At 39.7% G+C, this 22,610-nt stretch overlaps 1 protein-coding gene across 1 annotated transcript in view; it reads right to left on the bottom strand.

The window, feature by feature from the left end:
* The window catches only part of nnt (nicotinamide nucleotide transhydrogenase), a 43,189-nt gene that overhangs the window by 14,328 nt on the left and 6,251 nt on the right, over positions 1 to 22,610 (bottom strand). The window contains exons 3-16 of the mRNA XM_034710360.1: positions 20,326 to 20,555; positions 19,971 to 20,188; positions 19,228 to 19,315; positions 19,023 to 19,111; positions 17,703 to 17,890; positions 17,252 to 17,385; positions 16,955 to 17,146; positions 14,325 to 14,478; positions 13,150 to 13,311; positions 8,146 to 8,256; positions 4,902 to 5,047; positions 4,424 to 4,619; positions 3,575 to 3,808; positions 1,532 to 1,692 (exon numbers count right to left, since the gene is read on the bottom strand). Coding sequence (XP_034566251.1) covers positions 1,532 to 1,692; positions 3,575 to 3,808; positions 4,424 to 4,619; positions 4,902 to 5,047; positions 8,146 to 8,256; positions 13,150 to 13,311; positions 14,325 to 14,478; positions 16,955 to 17,146; positions 17,252 to 17,385; positions 17,703 to 17,890; positions 19,023 to 19,111; positions 19,228 to 19,315; positions 19,971 to 20,188; positions 20,326 to 20,555 — 2,303 coding nt within the window. The remainder of the gene's footprint in view (positions 1 to 1,531; positions 1,693 to 3,574; positions 3,809 to 4,423; positions 4,620 to 4,901; positions 5,048 to 8,145; positions 8,257 to 13,149; positions 13,312 to 14,324; positions 14,479 to 16,954; positions 17,147 to 17,251; positions 17,386 to 17,702; positions 17,891 to 19,022; positions 19,112 to 19,227; positions 19,316 to 19,970; positions 20,189 to 20,325; positions 20,556 to 22,610) is intronic.

A 22,610-nucleotide genomic window follows, 5' to 3' on the forward strand; every position in this document is an offset into this window, starting at 1 on the left:
AGTAAGAATGAACAAATGATTGGATATCACTTGGATAACCTTTTTATTCCAGTTGAGTCATTTTTAGCCTCACTTACATTTTTCACAATCAGATTTTCCTCTATTTAACAAAGGCCAACTGTAGTTGCCAAAGCAGCAGCAGGAATGTTTGAATACTTTTCAGCGTGCACAGGTGCAAATCATCCGTTACATATCCTAGGTTTATTTTTAAGCACATGTGCAAGTGAAAGAACACACAGACACATTTTTCACAATGGATGATGCATAATACTGTACTCTGCAGACTGATTACAGATCAGCTGTTTTAAACTCATTCATTTGTAACCAAAGTTGAGTTCACCTCCTTCAAATATTGCACCAGGTTATCACGCACTGATAACTATTTTCTGGGACTGAGTCCATGTTCTGATTTTCTCAAGGAAATAAATATGCATAGCAAGCAACAAGACACAAATTGAAACTCAAGATTTTTACTCGTGAAATTAATATAATAAATCATTCTCTTTTTACAGTAGTGATGTTAGTGTTCATGCTGTGCCTGGATCCATCTGATAATTACACGTCTGAAAGTGGTAAAGCTTAATACCGCCAGAAGTTAAGAATACAGTGTCTCTAAAGACTGTCTGATTGAAAACAGTTGAAGTTTTTTATTTATTTTGATTGCACATTAAAACAAACCTGTGAATGTTGTCATGGTAAGTGTTTATTTCACTACTTAAGGTCAAATTGGGAAAGTTAAATATATATATATATACATATATTTCTATTTAAAGTTATACCTTTATTTTTATCGAGCTGAGGACAGTGGATAGGGTAGGAAACGTTGGGGAATGACGTGCAGGAAAGGGGCCACCGCCAAGAATCGAACTACCAGCTACATGAGCACAGAACTTAACCATTAGGCTTAAATATTCTTTTCAATGTCCTTAAGTTGAATGTGGTTCCTCAGGGAGTTTTACTGCAGTACCAATGGTAAGAAAAAAGGGAATGCAAACTTTTAATTCCTTTAATAACTAAGGGATGAATGAACTGTCTAGAGGTTGAAAGCAGCCTGCATAGCTGTTAATTCTTGGATAGTTTGCCACTCATGCTACAGGTCTGCAACCAGCTTACTATTTAGTCATTATAAGAAAAAAATATCTATGCTGTGTTGTTGACCATGAAACAACCCGGTCTCTGAAACATTCTTCGGCTCATTTTCAAAAGTTAAGACTTACTTAAATCAGGAATCTGTCAGTTTTACAAAGCCAAGCCTGTTTGCCAAGATGGCTACCAGACTGTTAGTAGCTCTCTGCCCGGCTCTGACTGGATTTACAGGCCAACACTGATACCTGTGCAGGTTTTGCTCCCTTTTTTTCACACATTACATTTGTTTTAATCCCTAAACAACATTCTTTCATGTCTGGTCTGTCAGCATGAATAAAAAATCTAATTTGCAGCACTCAAGTTGTTTTCTATTTAAATGGCGCTACTCCAAGACCGATCAGTCCAAGGAATGATCTCCCCACATACACACACAAACATGACATACCATGACAGCGGACAGAGCAGAGACGGATCCCAAACAGGTGATGCCTGTGGTGAAACTGGGATCCAGCATGTAGGGAATCATCCCACCAACGCTGCCTGCCATGAGACTGGCATTCAGAGCATGGCGACCAGGAATCATGAGAGGAGCGCTGCTCAAAACACCTGCAGGGAGAGAAAAAGGAGGAGGGAAAATATAGTCTGGATTAGGAATTAAAAAAAACACCAAAAATCACTGAAAATAAACGTTTATATATCATTAATCTGTAAACACAACATTAAATCTGGCCCATGCAGAAAAAACACGTGAAATCACATTTTCATTGGATTTATCCATCAGCAGCCACAACTTGATACCTGTCATTAGCTGAATGTCACGTTCATGAAAACTCTGCCCTTATGAAACTCGTACAGTCTACATGGAAATTATAGTGTGACTGCCAGGACGAGTGCCAGCCCATGAACCTGATGAACTCTTGGTTTTTCTTTTGCCTTCACAGCAGCCTGCAGAGGGTATGAAGCATCAGATCTTCTCCTTTTGATAACTACAGTACAGCTCAGCTGATAAACCATCTGTTAGCTGCAGTTAATGAGCCATTAAGGCTGTTTTTAAGGGAAGGAAATGACTACATTTCCTCATGGGACACATGATCCTTCTTTTAACCCTGAATATTAGTTGGTTGTGGAGTAGACAGAGAATCAAAAGTTCCCACAAAATAACTAACTGCAAGCAAGTGAAAACAACATAGCATTGTAATAATGAAATACCAAATACCTGTTTCTAAATTATCAACAAAGGAAAATAAAACTTTGTTTACAGACCATATAAATAACCAAGTGCCAGGTAGTTTTATAACTTTACTATAAATAAAGAAATACAAGTTTTATAGCCTGAAATGCAGAAGTCAGGTTCTGTGTGTTAGTCTGAGGCAGTGAGTCTTTTGTTGAAGTCAGCTGCACAAAGCTCCCAAGAAATAAGAAAAAATGATCAGGAACTCCAATTAGACAAAACTAAACACCAACAAAAACATTTTTGGATCACCAACATAGACACAAATGAAGCACCACAAACAGGGTAAACTGAACTAAAACAACGCTGCCTTATTTCCCTATTCCAGGACTTTCACCCCCCTGAGATCCCACAGGAAACATAGAATCAGACATCTCTCTTGGTTGCAGTGAGTCAACACTTTTCCCTGCTTATTCTCTCATTTAAGGACAGTTGAATGTATGAAGTGACGTTTATGGTTGGAGGAGTGTCAGTGATGTGAGTAGTTGTATGAGAATTGAGCCAATATCACCCTGTCTACTGCAGTAGTGATGTGAGATTGCTGAAATGTTCTGGAAAAATTTGGCAGATCATACAATTCTTGAGCCAGGAACAAATTAGCATAGCTTAGCAAAAAGCAGGGGAGAACAGCTAGAATCATCCCATTTGTTTCTTAAGATCCAAACATAAAAGCCACACTAGCTTGTTTAGCTTTATGTTCAACCATTCGATAATAGAGGGTGGTGACAATTGGATCCCCCGTACAGATTTTTCTGGTGCATGCTCTCCAAAATAAGATCTATAAATAGTCGCTAAGACATATTGGGTTACATACGAGGGATTAGTTTCACTTGCTTGTATCATAAGCTGTAATGAGTATGCTTTAAAAGCCTAGTTCTGAAGCTCTAAATGTTTTGGCTTCTGTTTGGGAGAGCTGTGGTGCCCCCCATGTTTTATTCAGTCCATGTTTCGTACACAATATATTTTAGTCAACAGCAGATATGAGGACATTTTCAGTGTTTATCAAGCTGCAACCAAAATTCATCTCATATTGTCACCTGTTACCCGTCTGCACTGCAATAATGTAAAGCTTAGTGAGGTTGTTTGTCTTATTTCTGGTCTCAAACATCTCATTAGACTTTGAATAGGTCACATACACGTAGCAACTCCAGATTAACGTCCAGAGAAACTGAAGTTCTGTCCATATACTGGCCTACTGGAAGTGTAAATGTTAGCTTTACAAAGTGATGTAAAGCACACCCCACTGTCCGTCCTCACCTTGCAGTTTGCCGTAGGCGACCAAAGAACCACTGAAAGTGATTCCACCGATGAAGGTTCCGAGGTACGCGACTATCTTGGTCAGGTTAGCTGCGGGGTCTGTGGCGAAGTGGGGATACTCGATCATGTATTCTGCCACACAGGTGAGAACGGCAGCCATCCCCACCAGGCTGTGGAAGGCTGCCACCAGCTGAGGGAGGTCGGTGATCTGGATCTTCTTAGCTATGGCCAGGCCTAAAGAGAGAGAAAGAGAGGGAGATAATAATGAATAAAGGGCAGTCACCCTGAAAGACCCACACACAAAACACATGCAAATTACAAGCACTTGCACACACATTCAAGAGAACTGCTGGGAAATGGGTCGGTCTGAGAGACCAGGTGTTGCTCATGGGGCCTGTTCTGGGAAATTCCTTGTTTGTGAGTTGGTCTTCACTTCCTGTCCGTGTGTTTGTGTGTGCGCAGGAAGCCTTGTAACGCTGCTATATCTGGAAGAGAGCATTATTGTCTGTCTGGATAGTTTAGTCTAGGATTCTGCTCTGTTACTGGAACAATTAGCATTTAAATGATCAAACTGTCCTGAGTGAGCAACACATGATGCTGACCGTTTCGTCAGACCTCCTGGGTCTGGAGGGTTTGTTAGTCATGTTGTGTTTGATGTAAACATCACAGAATCTCTGCGCTCTGCACACCTGCTGCTTAGTCTTGCCAAGCGCGGAAAGCATGCAGACAGACAGACACACACTCACGAACGCATATGTCTGAAAATTTGCATCTGCTGCAACACAATTCTGCAGGTACTTGAGTTTCTCTGCCTACATTTTTGTTTCACACAAACACACACAGACTCACCAGCAGTGCCACCGACAGCCATGGCTGCACTCATCTGTGCCAGGAGCTCAGGACTTGGTTTCAGGGCCCCCAAGGTGGCAATGATACCCCCAGTGACTCCCATCATACCTAAAGCATTTCCCAGACGGGCTGTTTTCTGGTTTGAAAGACCAGCCAGAGCACCGACACAGCACAGACCTGAGCCTAAGTACATCATCTGGTAAGAGAGAGAGAGACGGATAATGGAAAAAAGGGTTTATAGACAAAGATTGAGGCACCACGAAATGAAAAATACGGCAGATTGATTTTCTTGGAAGGTCCTCTACAACATCTGGGCAAACAGAGAATACTTTTGGATGATGATTAGCTGACTTTTATTTAGTCATGGGCTGTTTGGGGCTAATTCTGAGGGATTTAGGAAGCTTAAGTAGGAAACCACAGATTTAATCCTGAATACTGAATTTCACATGTAGACACGACTGAAAATAGCCTCTCACACCTGTTCAATGTTGTATCCAGTCTGCAGAGCAGCAGCATAGCCTCCGAGGAAGACCCCACCAGGAAGAAGATAGAGGTAGTTGTGCTCTGGAGGATCAGTGGGACGCTTGAACATGTCCAACATCTTCTTAGTCACAAGGAAACCACCTGGGTAAGAGAGAGGAAGAGAACATGAGTGCATCTGCGAGGTTTGATCGCAGCTTTACAGAACTTAAATCGGCATACAAAAATAACTCAAAGTGTAAAAAGAGGAGAAAAAGCAACAAGATGTTGAGGCAAGAACAGTGAGTTAAGGCACCTGAAGTACTTGAAAAAGCTTGTTTTATACAACAGGTGTTTCACAGCCAATATCTAAAGACTGTAGCCAAACCCAATAACCAGTGTTGGGATTTTAATGAGTCTACTTCATGTCAGAGTAAATATTTCAAGTTGAAAACCTCAAAAGTGTCAGAGCGGGACCAGACGGTGTCTCACACTTTACAGGAGAAGATCACGTTACGGCCTGTGTGTCTCCCCTTCTCCCCTCTGGCAGGGTCGCAGCCATGTGCACACACGCGCACCGCTACATACGAGGGTGAATCTGAGGCCAGCACCTGTTTCTTTTCAGCTCATGTAATTTTAGTTGTGGACTGTACTACTTAAAATGTTTAATAATAATAATCGGACTTCTATTATTTCAGACCAATCTGAGTCAATAAATCAATATGGAGGAATTTTCATGTTTGAACTAAGCCAGTGTCCACTTATTGCTTTTGGGTATTTTTATTACTTAGGATGGTTTTTCAAGACACTATATTTAGAACATTTTGCAGGAATGGAAAAAAAAGAAGAAAAAAGCAAAGTAGACTTGACTGAAAACTTCAGTTATGACAGCTTTCTGTGAGGTTAGACAGCACAGAGCAGCACGTTGAGGTCAGTCCTAACACCAAAGGGCTGTTTAGCACATAGTGACAGTGCTTATATACTGATGTCTTCATTTAATGTTTAAACATGCTTACATGAACAGACTGGCACGATAACCAACACTGCCATCAATAAAGAAACAACACCCCCAGAAGTTTCAGGAAAATCTTTTCACCAGTTTTGAAGTAGATTTTGATGAAGTTACAGCAGCCAAGCAAGAAGGCACGTCTCTCACTGATCTGTTTTCACTAATAAAACTTTTACTGGAGATTCCTCATTTGTAGCTGAATGTGTTAATTAAATGTTAAAGTTTAATTTGCAATGCTGAAGGCAGGTAAATTATGTAACAAAAGTCCAAAGCAGCCTTAATTCACAGACTATCACGTTCAGAGTGCAAATGGGAATGCCAACGAAGACATGGCTGAGGAGATGGCCAGCAGAGAAGATGGGGAACCTGGAGGTGTGAAGGTGGATACAATAGTGGCAGCCATTGGCTCAATAAAAAAAAAAGAGCTCGGCAGTGATAGAAAAAATAAGGAAAGAAATAAAATGTAGGGAATAAATTGATGTCAAATCTGTCAGATCATTTAAACAAAAAAAGACCCCAAAAGCAGGAATTACAAATTCCCCCAATAAATGGGCAAAAAAAACCCAAAACGTTTTTGAGTTACACTTCCACTCAATTATCAGAAAACTAGATTACTCAATCAAATATTTGTAGATTTGTAGACTTGTTTCTTTAGTTTTGAGGAAGAACTGGTCACCCACCAATATCTAAACTGGCGTACGTTGACACTTGATGTTTTTAGGCTGTTAAAGTAACTTAAACAAATGCCTAACAAATAGACGTTATTATGTAATCACTGTTTTAAAGTCTTTGTTTTATTATTTTTGATGCCATGTGTTTGTGACAATTTTGTTTTTGTTTCCATTATTTTGTAGTTTAATGCTACTCATCGTTTATTTGCTCAGATACTTAGTTTATTTTTCATTTTCATTCTTGATTTTGATAGTTGGCTGCTATTGCATCTTTGTTTTATGGATAAAGTGTGATTTTAATTAATTGTATTTCTTGTTTTTGTTTTGTTGTATGGACCCCAGGAAGACTAGCAACCATAATGTGAATGCTAATGGGGATCCTAATAAATAAATAAATGTGCCATGGCTGTTCAGTTCATTAGCTTTCTAGCCTTTGGATTAAAACCAATGCATAATGAACACTTGGTTGTATTAGATTTTAAAATGACTTTATCAGCTATAGCTTAAAGAATACTTCAGGTAGATGGCACAATCATGAATCTGAAAAAGGTAAATACGACTTTCTCCCATTGAAGTCATGACCTTCTTCTCAAAAGGTTTTCTGTCATTTACAAACAGACATGTATGCCGGGCTCAAAAAAAAACAAAACATGCAATAAAAAATGTTTGGAACATCAGGGGGCTTGGTAGCTTGTGAGAAACTGAATGTTTCAAGCTCAAAATATTCAACAGACCCTGGTGTTTTCCAGTCACCCCCACATCTAACGAGTGTATGACACAGAGGGAACAAAAAGCGTCGGCCAGGGACCTGTTCCTCAGAGCAGACACAAAAATTAGGGTCTGTTTTATAGGAGCTAAATTTCAATATTGTGTTTCTTCCCTTTCCATGGAATGTCTTTTTCTGTTCCCAGGGGTTTATGGGTAATGTGGTAAACCACTTAGTGTGGAAATGAACCCGAAAAGAACAAGAAAAATGAATTTAAACATCCAGTGAGAAGCTAGGTATGTCTATAAAAGCTGTGGTGTTTCAGCAGGCTTTTGTTGGGGGGTTAATTCAACGGAAAGAGTAAAAAGACGACCAGGTGGTTTAGATGGACTGAGATTTGTGGCAGGATTCACAGCCTTGCTTTGACTTAAATCCTTGTGGCGTCCTTAATCTCTGACATCAAGAGATTTCTTAACAAAAAGGATGTGTGCATGAAAACTGTGAATGTGCTTAGATCAAATTCTCTCCTGGCGTTCAGCTGTGAACTAACAGGAGAAATTAAAACTAATACATGAGTCAGTCCTGGAGGACCACTCTGTTTTGCAGGTCTATTAGAGAGTGATGAGCATTATAATGACTCCAGGAACACTATGTTAATGTAATGAGGATTATTAGAGGTAATAGCAGGGATGAATGTGTGTGTGTGGTCCAAGTCGTGCAGGTGGGTATAAAAAGCCAGCTGCAAATCTTGGTCTCAGAAGCATATTATTATATAAAGAGTAAAAAACGTGACTCTTAAGCCTAATGTGATATTCTTTGGCTGGAGGTTGCTGTGACTGGCAGGGATCGCTGCAAGGTGTCTGTGCAGGTGACTCACCAGCAATGTTGACCGAGGAGATGAAGGCAGCCAGCAGAGCCAGTGTCTCAGCGCTGGTGTTGGGTGTGTAGCCACCACCCATCAGGGACAGACCACCCACAGCCGTCAGACCTGCAGAACAAGGATTTATTAGGATTCATGAACTTTCTGAAAAACATTATACAGGACAGTGGAACTTCAGGGGAGAGAAAAACAATACAAGATGAACGTGAAAGAGTAAAAAAGATCGACATAGAAAAGCTCATGTGAACCCTTCATGTGCACATCTATGCAGATTTAATAGCTTCTTCTTTAATTCAAACCACTCTTCTTCCTACACTTCTTCCTAGATTGGGAGTAAGATTTAGAGATAAAAGTAAAGCAGAAAGAGAGAGAGAGAGAGAGAGAGAGAGAGTGTGTTTACTAAAAGAGGCTCAGGAAACCTTGATAACATCAGCTCTGTAATGACTTACAGGCAGTAAGATTCAACCCACAGCATCCAGGGAGCCTTCATTCACACGGAATTATGTTTGTGTACAATTTAGGTAATCTAGCAGGTACAGAGTGTGTTTGTTTATGTGAACATTTGTGCCTGAAGGCTAAAGTATAACAATACATTTTTCAATGAAGCAAAGGATGACCCTCATTCTTTTTTTTCCTAAAACTTGATTTGTCCCACACTGCTTGATTCACTATATGTACAAATTCAAACCCTGGATCGTTCCACATATTTTTAGATTGACTTTTATGTGCTTTTAGCGTTTATTAAAAAAAGAAAGGTCATGAAAACTTAGATGAGTTTTGGTCAATGTCTGTAATGCTTTACAAATATTTTAGGGGATATTTTTTGCAGTGACAGGTCAGTTTTTTCTTCCGATAGTGGGAGTGCAAGAAGGATGGAAAAGGGGTGCTGTTGGCCGAGCGGTTTAAGGGTGCGCCCCATGTACAGAGGCTAAAGTCCTCGTCGCAGCGGTCCACTCCTGAACACAAACATATGCTGCTTCCCCCACTCTGTGCTCCCTACATCTCCTGTCTCTCTTCAGCTGTCTGACCAATAAAGATAAAAGATTAAAAAAAAAAGACAAAAAGGTGACAGAGAGTGAGATAGGGAGGTTATATGTGGTAAAGCCTGGTAGAAACAATAAGAAAGAAGCTTTAATGATAGAACTTTACTATGTTGATGTTGAAGAATAGCACTTTTGGTCAAAGACTTTCTTTAATGGAAACATAAACATATCCCAACTAATAGAATAAGTTAATTTACAAAGACTACTCAGTGGTATTAAAAAGTTTTATGGGACTTGTGCATTAGAGTCTTCATGTCTTTTTTTGTTTGATTCATTTTGGCTTTGTAAGAAGTTCATACACTACAAACTTAAGTCTTACTGAATGTATTTGTCTTATTTCTAGTCAAAATATCTCATTACACCTAATGTAAGCTACACTCAACTGACAAGTCTGGATGTAATGTCTTATTCCAAAATTTTACAAACAGAAAATCAGAGCTGAATCATTTCGAACTAATCAAAGTTGTCTTGAAATTAGACATACCATTATAGAATTGTACCTCTTCGATAACCTGTGTGCTTGCCTTAAAATATGAAGCAAGCTTTTCATGTGAACCGCCTAAAATCACTGCCTAACAACATTTCTATTTAGCCTCTCCTTGCTTAACAGTATATTATTTAAATCAACTAAAAATGTATGGCCTGTAATGTGCTCCAACTAATCAAAACCTTCATCATTGATTGATCAATCATTTATGTTCGAGAGAGAGAGAGAGAGAGAGAGAGAGAGAGAGAGAGAGAGAGAGAGAGAGAGAGAGAGAGAGAGAGAGAGAGAGAGAGAGAGATGCAGACGCCAAAAGCACAGACGAGCTAGCTAGATACAGTTGTGCTCATAAGTTTACATACCCTGGCAGAATGTGTTTTTTTTGGGCCATTTTTCAGAGAATATGAATGATAAGAGAAAAACTTTTTTTTCACTCATGGTTAGTGGTTGGGTGAAGCAAATTTTTTATCAAACAACTGTGGTTACTCTTTTATATCATAATGACAACAGAAACTCACCAAGAAATCATAAATTCTGCCAGGGTATAGCACAACTGTAAATGAAGTAACCATAACAATGTCATACCTGTCAGATAAATACTCTCTGTAAATATACATGTAGATACACAATGCAACAATTCTCAAAGCAGAATTCCATATTTCTATTTTTTGTACTATTTAACTACTATTTTATAATGTAAAACTACCTCTGCAACTCACCACTGCACTTTATCATATTATTTTAGCCTGTACATATTAGTCAAGCCTATTTGTTGTTTCTTTGTATTTATAGCTAAGGTTATTGTTATTATATTTTTATTTTATTTTTTATTGTAGTTCTTATTCTTATTCCTATTCTTATGCCTTGTACAAAGAGAGCACAGTTTACTAAAGTCAAATTCCTTGTGTGTTCAAGCATACTTGGCGAATAAAGCTGATTCTGAAGGCAAAACTGTCCAGTACGGATGACTGGACAGTTTTGTTCATGATTAATAATTCTTTTTTTTTTTTTCAAACTTCTGAAAAGCTTGACTGTTGATTTGATTTTTAGGAGCGACATTATAAAAAGGGTGCCATTTCACTTTTAAGGTGGACATCATAGGATCAAAGGGCTCTTGCTGCTTCAGCTGATAGATCACACACACACACACACACACACACACACACACACACACACACACACACACACACACACACACACACACACACACACACACACACACACACACACACACACACACACACACACACACACACACACACACACACACACACACACACACACACACACACACACACACACACACACACACACACACACACACACAGAGAGTTTACAGGGTGGGCTGAAGTCCTTTCGGTGTGTCCCTGTGATAAACAGTAGCCACCAGGCTGTGGGCAGTGTGACAGTGAATCAGAGCTCTCAGGTAGATTAAAGGAAGTCTGACGGATAACTGATCCACAGTATAAAGAGAATGGATATGAGAGCAGTGTCTGCAGAATTTAAGATGACCCAGGCAGACTCACTGCTGGCAGTAACTCTATAATCTGCTCATGAAGAATATTACTGCTCCTCATTCAAACCCAAAATTCCATCAGGATTCCCTAATGTCTGTGACTGATTGTGTGTGCGTGTGTGAGTGTGTGCGTGTGTGCGTGTGTCTTTATGGTGCCTGGCACAACAACATGCTCTCAGTGTTTCCATAGCTGCAGTCCATCTCTGACAGATATTACAAAAAATAAAGTAATAACGGCTACGGCAAGTATAAAGGGAAAATACCTGGGCAAGGAGAGAAGGGAGAGAAAGGACAGATGGACGGCAGACAGAAGAAAGGAAATACTTCAAAAAGGACTTTTACAGAAATACATTTATTTTATTTCTGGTTTCAAATTCTCCACATATTAAATTTAACAGGTGCAAACTTCCTTCATATGTGGTTTCAAGTTCTTCAGATATTTAATGATAATCTTGTAAACTTCTGCCTTTCAGACTGATCGTGTTGCAGAATAAAAACAGATTTAGGCGACAAAGTAAAAAGATAACTACCGCTTATTGGTGGAAATTGGCAAACTGTACAGTCAGAGGGAGGGAATTTTTAGAATACTCATAAGAAAGTCTGCATACAAGGCTAAAAAACTGAGAGAGCTCAGGTCTAGAGGAACAAGTAAGACTGTGTGAAGATGCCACAGTCGTAACTAATAAAGTTTTAACAGGAAGTGAAAACTCTCCCTCTACTTGTTACACAGCCGCGCTCTAATGTCCGGCTGTGTGCGCGACTAAACGATCAGAGGACTCCCCTGGCCCTCAAAGATCACAGAGGGTGTGTTACTTCCTACCAAAGTGTGGGTCTAAAGAGTGATCAAAGCTGTGAGAACACACACATGCACTTACTTCTCTAACCTCTTAACCCCTGTGTGTTAAGCGGCAGCTGACAATAAGGAAACAATCTTTAAAGTTTTTATTTGGACTGAGAAGAGCAACAGAGAGCTGTTGATCCTCTGTGTAGCTCTATTTTCTATTTTTTTTTATATGTAATCCTCTTTCTAGAGGTCTGTTCTGTGAGGAATCAAATGATGTTTGTTATAATATCTGTTATATGTGTAACATGTCATATTGTAGCATTTCAGTGTGTTGTGTAAGGCCCTGTGTTGCAACAGATCAGTCAGGGGGAGCCAATGCTGACCCCTGTTCAACACCAAAAGTGCCTCAAAAGAACACGCGAGCATCAGAACTAGAGCATGTAGCAATGGAAAAAGGTAGCCAGGGGGGACACAACAGTGTTGACTTGGCCTCCAAAGTCCACTATCTCAATCCAGTCTAGCATCTGTGAGATGAACTGGACAGATAAGTCTGATCCATGGAGACCCTACCCTCACAACTTCCTGGATTCAAAGGATCTGCTGCCAACGTCTTGCTGCCGTACCACAGCACAGCTGCAGAGGTCTAGTTGTGTCTCTCGGGTCAGGGCTGTTTTGGCCTTGACTTGATGAATAAGTGGTCTACACAATATCAGGCTGGTGGTTCTAATGTAATGGATGATCGTTTAATTAGTTCAAGGGTAAGCTTCGTTCTCTTTCAGACTTCAAGTGTATTATCTTGAGTTAACAGTGAATGTCGGACAGAGTTTTAAGTGTTACTAATATTTTCACCCATCTAAATCTGCCAGCTTTGAATTCCATATGACCAAAAGTCCAGTTCACATGTTGAGAAATCTGTAACATTCATACTGTAGTTAATCTAGATGAAGATTCAATGTTTACAGGCACATTTAATCTGACAGACATTAATGTGATGTTTTATTTTCATCTACTTTTCAGATCATAGTGTTACTTTTTGCCCCTGCTGGTGATTGGTTGGTTTGAACTTTACTGAAAGAGTTTTACCTAAGTGGTATTTCTAAAACCATTCCTGTGCACGTGTCATGATGACTTCACCTTTTGGGACTCTGTATGAGGTGCACCGAACACAACTAACCTGAGATGGCGTTGGTGACAGACATGAGAGGAGAGTGCAGAGCAGGAGTGACGCCCCACACTGTGTGGTATCCCACGATGCCGGCCAGACCGAAGGTGGTGACGATCTGAGTGAAGGCGGCGTTAGGAGCTGACAGACCCAGACCCAGCAGGGTGGCAGCACCTGGAACACACACAGAGAAAGATCAAGAAATGAAAAGGGGTTAAGGTAACACCTAGAGACAGTTTTTATAGACTGTCTAGAGATGTTTTTAATTAATTCAACGGAACACAAAAGTAGCATTCACAGGGGGTTATTATCCCAGTTTGTATACAGACTTAATCTGATCTTATATTTGCTTTAAGTGGAGAAAAGTCAGATGAATAAAGAATATTTTTAGTTGCATAAATATATTTTTTTAACTTTCCAATCCAGTTATAAAAGGTAGCAGCTTAAATAGTTTATATGACTTTTGGTTCTTTTACATTTTCTCTGCTCTTTAATGTTTTGGTTGATTGCAATGTGTGGTAGGCCACAGTTCCCCCATGTTGTCCTTACACCCTGCTACTTCAATAAACAGGTAGAGTTATCAGTCTGATTGGCTACATTTGTAGGTACAGGAAACTTTCTCTCATATACTCTGTATCAAAGCAAAAGAACGTCCAAAGAAGTGTGAAAATGGGTGCATTACATGCCTCGCTAATAAGCATGTACCAAGCTCAAAGCAACTCCTCACTCTTTAATGAAAAAGAACAGCTTGAATCAGCATCTGTGTGGTGGTGTAAAGCAGCAAACCATCCAGCACCCAAACAATGTGTGAACCACATTAACTGCATGAGGTGCACTTATACCAGGCGCTGTGTGGCACCATGGGAAACACTCACTACAGCACCACTTCAAACACACACTCAGCGTGATGCTGTTTTTACAATCCACACTTCCTGACACTAACTGGGTGTCTGTGTGAATGTCACTTCACGCCTCCTGTGCACATTCCGGCGGTGACCTTAAAGGACGATTATTAACTCGTCCTTCACCTCAGGGTGGCCTTCAACCTACCTTTAGACCCATTCAGGACAATTTATAAGAATGAATGCTGGAAATTAGCACATTTTAGGTGTGGACTCTTACTAATGTCTCTTCATTGCTTGAGAATAAACAGTTTACTGGCTGATTTACTTTATCAGTCACCTCACCTCCTGTGTAGATGCCAGCAGTGGTAAGAGTAGCCTTGAAGGGGGAGACTTGTGCAGACTTTTCCTTCGCCAGCTCCTGGACGCTCTTGGGTTTAGGAGGAGCAGCGACCGGTACATTGTTAGGCTGAGGAGCGGGGAACAGGTTCTTTCCATCCTGGTGGAGACGGAGAATAGCGTGATAGGAAAGAGGAAAAAAAGAACAATCAGAAAGTTTCATAAATCTTCCTTAAGCATCATGACAATGGCTCAGCTTGTGGTTATCCACGCTTTCCAGAAAAGAGACAAATGGCTACGGTTAACTGCCAGTTATATCAGCTATATCAAATGACTTATATTTAGAGCTGAGATTGTTTCTGCATTTATCCCCTGATTTCATTACCTAAACTTACACCATGATCTATGTTACCGTTACACCGTTAATCTGTGAAACATTAGCCTCTGCTGCTAAGATCAAAGTAAGCTAACTAATGATCAGCAGGTATAGTAAGTAATGTCTACATTTCAGCATCATTTATCAGACAACAGACTACAACTCTGTTTCCAAAGAAGTTGGGACACTGTGTGAAATCTAAATAGAAACAGAAAGCGAAGGTTTGCACAACACTGAAACTTCATATTTAATTAAAAATAGGGACAAAGACAACATGTTACATGTTGAAATGACAAAAAATAATTATTATTTATGAAAAATCTTGAGCTTATTTTCAATTTGATGCCAGGAACACTTCGAAAATAGCCCTTGTCCATCCTTCCTCTTTTTGTAACTGAGCAGACCAATGACTGTCATACTGAAAGTGAAATCAGCAGCACAACAGTTCAGGATCTTTTTTGTGATGTTTGATGTTCCATAATGTGCCTTATAATTTAACTAATGAAAAGTCAGGACAGCAGGCAGGTGAGTTTGGGATGCTCCTATCAAACCCAATCATGTAACTTACCTGATGAAAGTTCAGCTCATTATTTGTGAAATGTGCCCTAAGGCAGTGTTTTTCAACCTTCTTTGAGCCAAGGCACATTTCTTTCATTAAAAAATCTGGAGTCACACCTCCAACCAAAAGTGTTACAAAATGACACATCTCAATTTATGAATCTGTTTATCTGAGAGGGGGACTTTGGCTAGTTCTTTAACTGTGTCAGGGTGAAGCATCTCATTGACAATGGCTTTTGCAGGTAGTATTACTGTCTCTGCCACAGTGTGTGGCTTTGAGAGCTCTCGCAGACACCGCTTTAGTTTTTCTCATAAAAGTAGCCTTTTCCAACACCCATATCACACTCTTCATCCAGGTTAGATTTTTTTCCAGGGCCCTGATTGGAGTCTTAATTTTTCCTTTTTGAATATTTATCCATCGCTGTTGTACGCCTCTTGTCACATACACCTCACGCACGCATCATTAATTCTATTGTATTAAATGAACAAGGTCATTAGTGCACTTTATTGCCACCCAGTGGGTTGGTAGCACAGGTCAGTATGATGAGTACTGAATTACTCCGCTAGTCACTACACTGCAGGCACAGACGCACTACATGGCAAATTATTTGCAGTATATGAATCATGGTTTTTTTTGGACTAATTAAGTGAAATTTGAAAATGTTCCACGGCACACCTGACGATCTGTCACGGCACACTAGTGCACAGTGGTTGAAAATCACTGTCCTAAGGTATGTCATTTGTTATTTTCCACTTTTTTGTTGCCACTGTCCAAACTTCTTTTGAATCTTGTTGCTACCATCGAATTCAAAACAGGACTATCATTTTCTGACAGGATTACATTTCTCAGCTTTAACCTTTAGATTTCCATGTTTCACAGATCATCACATTTAGTCTCTATTTACATTTTACACAGCATCACAACTTTTAGGGTTGCATGATTGCTTTATGATAGGAGTAAAACCATTTTTTTTTACTCAGAAAAATTAAAACATAGCACACACAGAGAATGTTGATAGGAAAAAAAAATCAACTTTAAAGTAAAACACTGCTCTTTGATTTATTATTGATGTAAATCATGTGGTAGCACCCATCAATAAAAAGATGGTAATGGAAGAAATGAGGCCAATTTTACTTTGGTTGAGGAGTACTATGTGTTACAGTCGAGGCAGATGGCTGTCTAACATGAGTCTGATTCTGCTCGAGGTTTCTGCCTGTTAAAGCTATTACTTGCTAAATGCTGCAAAGTGCTCTACTCATGGTGGATTAAGATGAGATCAGACTGAGTCCTGTCCGTAAGATGGGACTTGATCTTATCCTGTCTTGATGGTGGGTCTTTGTTAATAATAGAATCCAGAGTAAGGTCTAGACCTGCTCTGTTTGTAAAGTGTCTTATTGAGATTTGGTGCTACATAAATAAAGATTGATTGATTGTTATCCAAAATGATCAAGAATAATTATGCACATACGTTTTTTTTCTTTATTTAGGGAGGAATTATTCTATGATGTAAAGGGGATCCCATAAAAGTGGATAAGAGGAAAAATGAGCCCAGGGTGACATCTAGTGACCGTGAGAGAGACCTGCAAGCATTTTCCTAATCACATCATGGATCCTCAGTTTTTTCTGTGCATCATCCCTGAAATCTGAGCAATCAATCAGTTTTACACACACGCATTAGTTAGACCATGTGAGCCTACATACCTGCATGACAATCGACCCTCTGACCACGTGATCCATAGTCCCGTAGTCAAACGCCTCCTTGACATCGAGGAAAAAGTTCTCAGTGCCTGGGCTGATGGCTCTCATCAGCTTAGTGATGTTGTTGGAGTACAGGGTGCTGGACTGTGTTGGCAATCGGCTGGGCAGGTCAGTGAACCCGATGTGGGTCACCCCCTTAAAAATATGGACAGAAAGCAAATTGAAGGGGACAGAGGATATAAGATACACTCATAAAGACATAAGAGTATTTCTATTGGTGTCAGTGGTGTGTGCTCTGACATTGTAAACTGTCAGCTCTCCAGGTGTTGTTGTCTCGATGTTTCCTCCAGCCTCAGCAGCCAAGTCCACCACCACAGACCCATCTTTCATGCTCTCTACCATGGGTTTGGTGATCAGGATGGGTGCCTTCCTACCTGTAGTGTTACAATGAAAAACACACATCACAGCTTTAGTGGCTATACAATCAAAACCAGAGAAGTAATGGAACAAAAATGTTCTTGTAAATTCCAGTAGTTACTTCTAGTCCTAACAGGACATGACTTCTCCTTTAGTTTTAAAATTCTTCAGCTATCTGCCCTGAGTACTACTCTCACAATCTTTGGCATTCCAGATATTTCATGAGAGGAAATGTATCTGCACATCCTCTTGTTTGAAGACAACCTGCCTCACCGATGTGTCGTTTACATTGTCCCTGATTAAATCTGTGTTTACACTGTGCATCTGTGCATACCAGGGATAAGAGCCGTGCTGATGACAATGTCCACCTCCTGACACTGTTTGGCAAACAGCTTCATTTCTTCCTCTATGAACTCTTTTGACATTTCCTTGGCGTAGCCTCCCTGGCCCTCTCCTGACTCCTTCAAGGTCACCTCCAGCGGCTCAGCGCCCAGAGATTTGAACTGCTCCAAAGCTGCAGCTCTGAGGGAGGGGAGAGGAGATTTCTTATTCAGACAGAAAGAATTTATCTCTACTTGATTATAGAGACAAATTCCCACAAATGCCCACTAGACTAGTGCTGTAGTACTTGCATTGTTTGTCCTTAAAAAAAAATCATGGCTTACATACAGTTGCAAAAACATTATTTTAGCAGCAAGCCTGAGGTTGCATTAAACCGAAAGGTACTGTTAAATCCAAATAAGATGCCTGAAGAATGAATTACCCTTTTTCATGACGTGTGCAGTTCACCTTATTTGAACCATATTAAGTTCCAGCTGAAGTATAAATTTCCTGCTAAGGCTTTTTCACATTTTTGAAAAGGATAGGATACAAGAGGCACTTTATTGTTATTGTAATAAGACATGAAAAGAAATAATGTTCAGCAGCATTTCCGTACAGCAAAATTACAAACTGGTTACTATTTACAACTGATATACAATTATTGTGCTACGGATAAATATTTAAGTAAATAAGAATGGATATAAATAGTTTAACTGGTGAAAGATGAAACTGCTTGTATTATGAAGAGTAATTAATTGGTGGGTAAAGTTCAGAGAAATTAAAAGTAACAACAAACATCACAGTGATTTTTGGCTTCTACATAATATAAAGTCCAGTGTTGCAGTCATCAAGTGGTAACACAATTTGTAATCTATACTTATACTGTAAATAAAGCACATACAGGACTCCACAAAGGGCATACAGTCCTGTTCTTTTTTGTTTTGTTTGTTTTTTTAACTTTCCCTTCTTTTCTTTTCATCATTGTTTTAAATATTAATCCCTCTTAATAATCTTTTTTTTGTTTTGTATGTAGATATTCTGTTTCTACATTGATACTTTGTCTTTGTGTTGATTATTTTTTATGGAGGGCCACTCGACAAGCCTGTTAGGGTTTTTTTGGCTCCTCCTGCGCATAACATGTTAGTGGTTAATGATTATTGAAATTTATCTGTTATATCTTGGCTCGTGTTATGTTTTGTTTTGTTCTTTTATATGTGCAATAAATAAATAAATAATTAGAGGAGGGTTTAAACGGATAAACATATGCATACCTTCTAAAGTCCCATCTTAAAAAAACAGTTTTCAGTTTGATTAAATTCATTTAAATGCAAACCTGGTATCAAATCCTCTGACGATAGCTCCCATGGCCCTGGCAGAACCAGCTGCTGCCAATCCAGCCACACCACCTCCAATGATCAGAACCTATTCACATAAACAAACATGAAAAAGTTCAGCATGGCCAATGAAGTGATTTTACGTGCACATGTTCACACCAACATCAAAGCTTTCATTCTCACACACATGCTCATACCACACACCTTTGCAGGTGGCACTTTCCCAGCAGCTGTGATCTGTCCGGTGAAAAAGCGACCAAAATTGTTTGCTGCCAACACGACGGCTTTATAGCTGAAGTGACAGAGACACATAACAGGAAATTAACAGTATATCAACATGGATATAAATGTGACAAGTGGTTCTTAAATGTGTTTAAACATCTCCAATAAAGAGATAAGAATATATTTGAACAAACATCGACAATAATTGGTCTTAAATGGAAATTCGTAAACACTTTTTTTCCATTTATGGAGCGACGCCTGCGAGCTATTTTCAGGCAGACAACTCGAGCTGCAATGCCATACACGTCACATGTCCCACTCTCATAACCATCATCCAATCCTGCCCTCTGCCTCTCAAATTGGCAGTCTTTTTAAACTGGGAAAATCTCCCATCTCTCCCTCTGCCTGTCAACGCCTCTGCTGCTGCATGCCTATTGCTGAAATGTTCTTCTTCCCCACCGCCTCCCTAGCATCCACCTGCTAGCTCCGGGGGGTGTTTAGTATGTTTTGCTCATCACTCCTCAATGTCTGCATGTAAACTTATCTGCAGGGAGTGATGAGGCCGGAGCCTGAGCGCCAAACATGAATCTGTATTTGCTGCTACAATAAACAATTTAAACGTGAGTTGTCTGACTGAAATGGGCTTTAAATCGTACAAGCTGTGTTTTTACACTCTCCTCTTATGGATAAACTATATTGGACAAAGCTGTGAACACTTTACATACCCAGCAATGTTTGCCATGGAGCTCAGCGCGTCATAACCCTGGGCGATGGTGACTCGGGGCACCTGATCCATAGCCAGGACAGTGGCCTTCTTCTGGGACAGCATTTCCATCAGTTCAGGGTTCTGAGCTGGGTAGATGAAGCTGATCAAAGTGGCGGCTTCCTTCATCAGCTCCACCTCATGGACGCCAAGTTCTGGGTTGAAAACCGGAGCACGGACCTAGTAGCAAAAGTATCAGACAGTTTTAACTTCTTACATTGTTGCTTGATTCATCAGACCACTCAATTTTACATATCCTTTGGTAAGTTTCTAGAACAATCCGATTTCATTCCCCTCCATCTCCACTTAAGACTTACCTTGACCAGCACATCAGATGCGAGGACATCTTTAATGTCTTTAATTGTTGCTCCAGCCTGAGTGTAATGTTCATCAGCAAACTTTGAAGGCTCCCCTGCTCCCGACTCCACGACCACATTGAAGCCCTGCTTGATGAGCGCCTGGACGCCAGCGGGGGAAATCGCCACACGACGTTCATTCTGGAAAATTTCTTTGGGGACACCGACTGTGAGTTGTTTGTATGGAATACCTGCAGGGACAAAAAACATAAAATACATGTCAGATTAGTCATAGCTGGTTTCACACTTAATTATGATGAATTAATTCAAGCCAGACTAATAAACAGTTGGCTTCATTACAGCTCATACAGAAAGATAAGCCAACAGGATACCTTACAGCTAAATTGTTGATTGTAATGTAGCAATAATTCCAGCTTCACTTTTCCAGGTTGGAGCTCATAGTTTATAACAGAGGAGATCATCTAAGAGGTTTTTTTTAGCAGCACTAAAAGCACAGTATGATACTCTTTCACGCGGACACCTCCACAGCTTCAAGGTGATGACCGTGAGTCGAGTTTAAACTGTGTTTACCATAAATACTGTGCTGTACATGAGTGACCTTTACAAACACAGGGAGGGTCATCCTCCTGTAACAATAAAAATAATTTAGAGCCATATTAGAGGCTCTGTCATGGCTTTAGTTTAATGTCTTCTTAGCATGCAAGTATAGGCTAGTTAGTGGGGGTGTAAAGGTATATGTATTGGTACTTAATCGACTCGTCATGGCTGTTAGATGCAGATGCATACTGATCTAAATACATGCAGAAGTAAAGGAAACTTTAATTCATGGGGAACACGAATGCAGGAGTACCCCACACACAGTGTTCAAGGTTTCAAATGTGTAGGCAACTGTACTGAAAACCTTAGTTTCAGTACAGTGACTTCTCAACAATCACCTCAAAACATACTGAGGTTTAATTCTGTTTTACTAATGATTGGCTTTCTACTGTGAACTCAAACAGCTGTTACCCGGGAACATCAGCGTGTGTGTCTGTTACAGTGAGACTCAGGAAGGGCAGAACAAGCTGAGAATGCACTCATTAATTGAGCCTAGCTATCCTCATCTGTCAAGAAGAAATAGCTCTGTCAAAGTCCTGGTCCTGAAAACCAGGTTTCAGCAGGGTAGCTGATGTCATGTGTAGTAAACAGTGGAGTCTGGTGTTTCTGTGTGTGCGTGTCAGCCTGTCCCTGTGGGGCCCTGACATGCAGACAGCAGTCAGTGACACTACATGGGTGATAATTTCAGACATGCATTATCCTATTCTTTTTTCCATTTTATTCCTTTGTATTCACTTTTATATCAGTGGGTTATATTAAATATTATATTGCTTATACTCATATACATTTCATCACTGATTCATTTAAAATGTTATAAAAAATAAATCTGAGCCAGCCTACAAACCTGAATTATCAAAGCTGCACTTTAGACAATTTTACAAGTTGTGTTTGATTCTCATACTGTACCTAAAATGTTCCTAACAGAGACTTCAAACCAAGCGCTGTTACGAAAACAGATTTTTATTTTTTACACCCCTTCTATTTAACATTACACACAAAAGGACTAGTTAAGAAGGTAGTTGTGACTAGATCAACACAATGGACAGTCATTATTATTAGGGATGCACACAACGGTATGTTTGCAGACCAGCAACATCAGAGCCGTCTGAGCTTTTCTGCAGTTAGACTGATTATGACCCTGTTGCACTCCCAGCTGACAATATTTTTATGAGCCTGATTGATATCATTTTGGTGGAAAAAACGTATTTGGCCTTGTTTTTCACATAAGAATAATATATATATTTTTTGTATTGATTAATCCATAAATTGATCGTTAACATTTCCAAAAATTGATCACAGAAAATACTTAAAATGTACATCCCTAATTAGGATTCATCATCTGGGATGACTCTGATTTGAGTATAAAACAACGTTATAACTGAAAAGGTTTATCTGCTGCTGATACAATAAGTCAATTTAATAGTTATCAACTTTTAAGTTTAAGGATATCATCGCCTTGACTGAAGTGTTTAACTGACTGACTGTCAATGCAATCCATAGACAGCCCCACAGCTAACTTGGCACAAATGCAAAAACAGACAACAAAAACCACTTCAAGTCACCCTCCAACAAGTCTTCATTCACGAGACATGAACAAAGTGTTGTTGTTAGAGCAAAAAGCTCTCTTTTGTTGTGAGAGATTTAAAACAGACCTGATCCAACATGTGGAAGAACAAAGGGGAAGCTCT

The sequence above is a fragment of the Notolabrus celidotus genome, chromosome 19 (assembly GCF_009762535.1).
Source record: "Notolabrus celidotus isolate fNotCel1 chromosome 19, fNotCel1.pri, whole genome shotgun sequence".
NCBI lineage: Eukaryota > Metazoa > Chordata > Actinopteri > Labriformes > Labridae > Notolabrus > Notolabrus celidotus.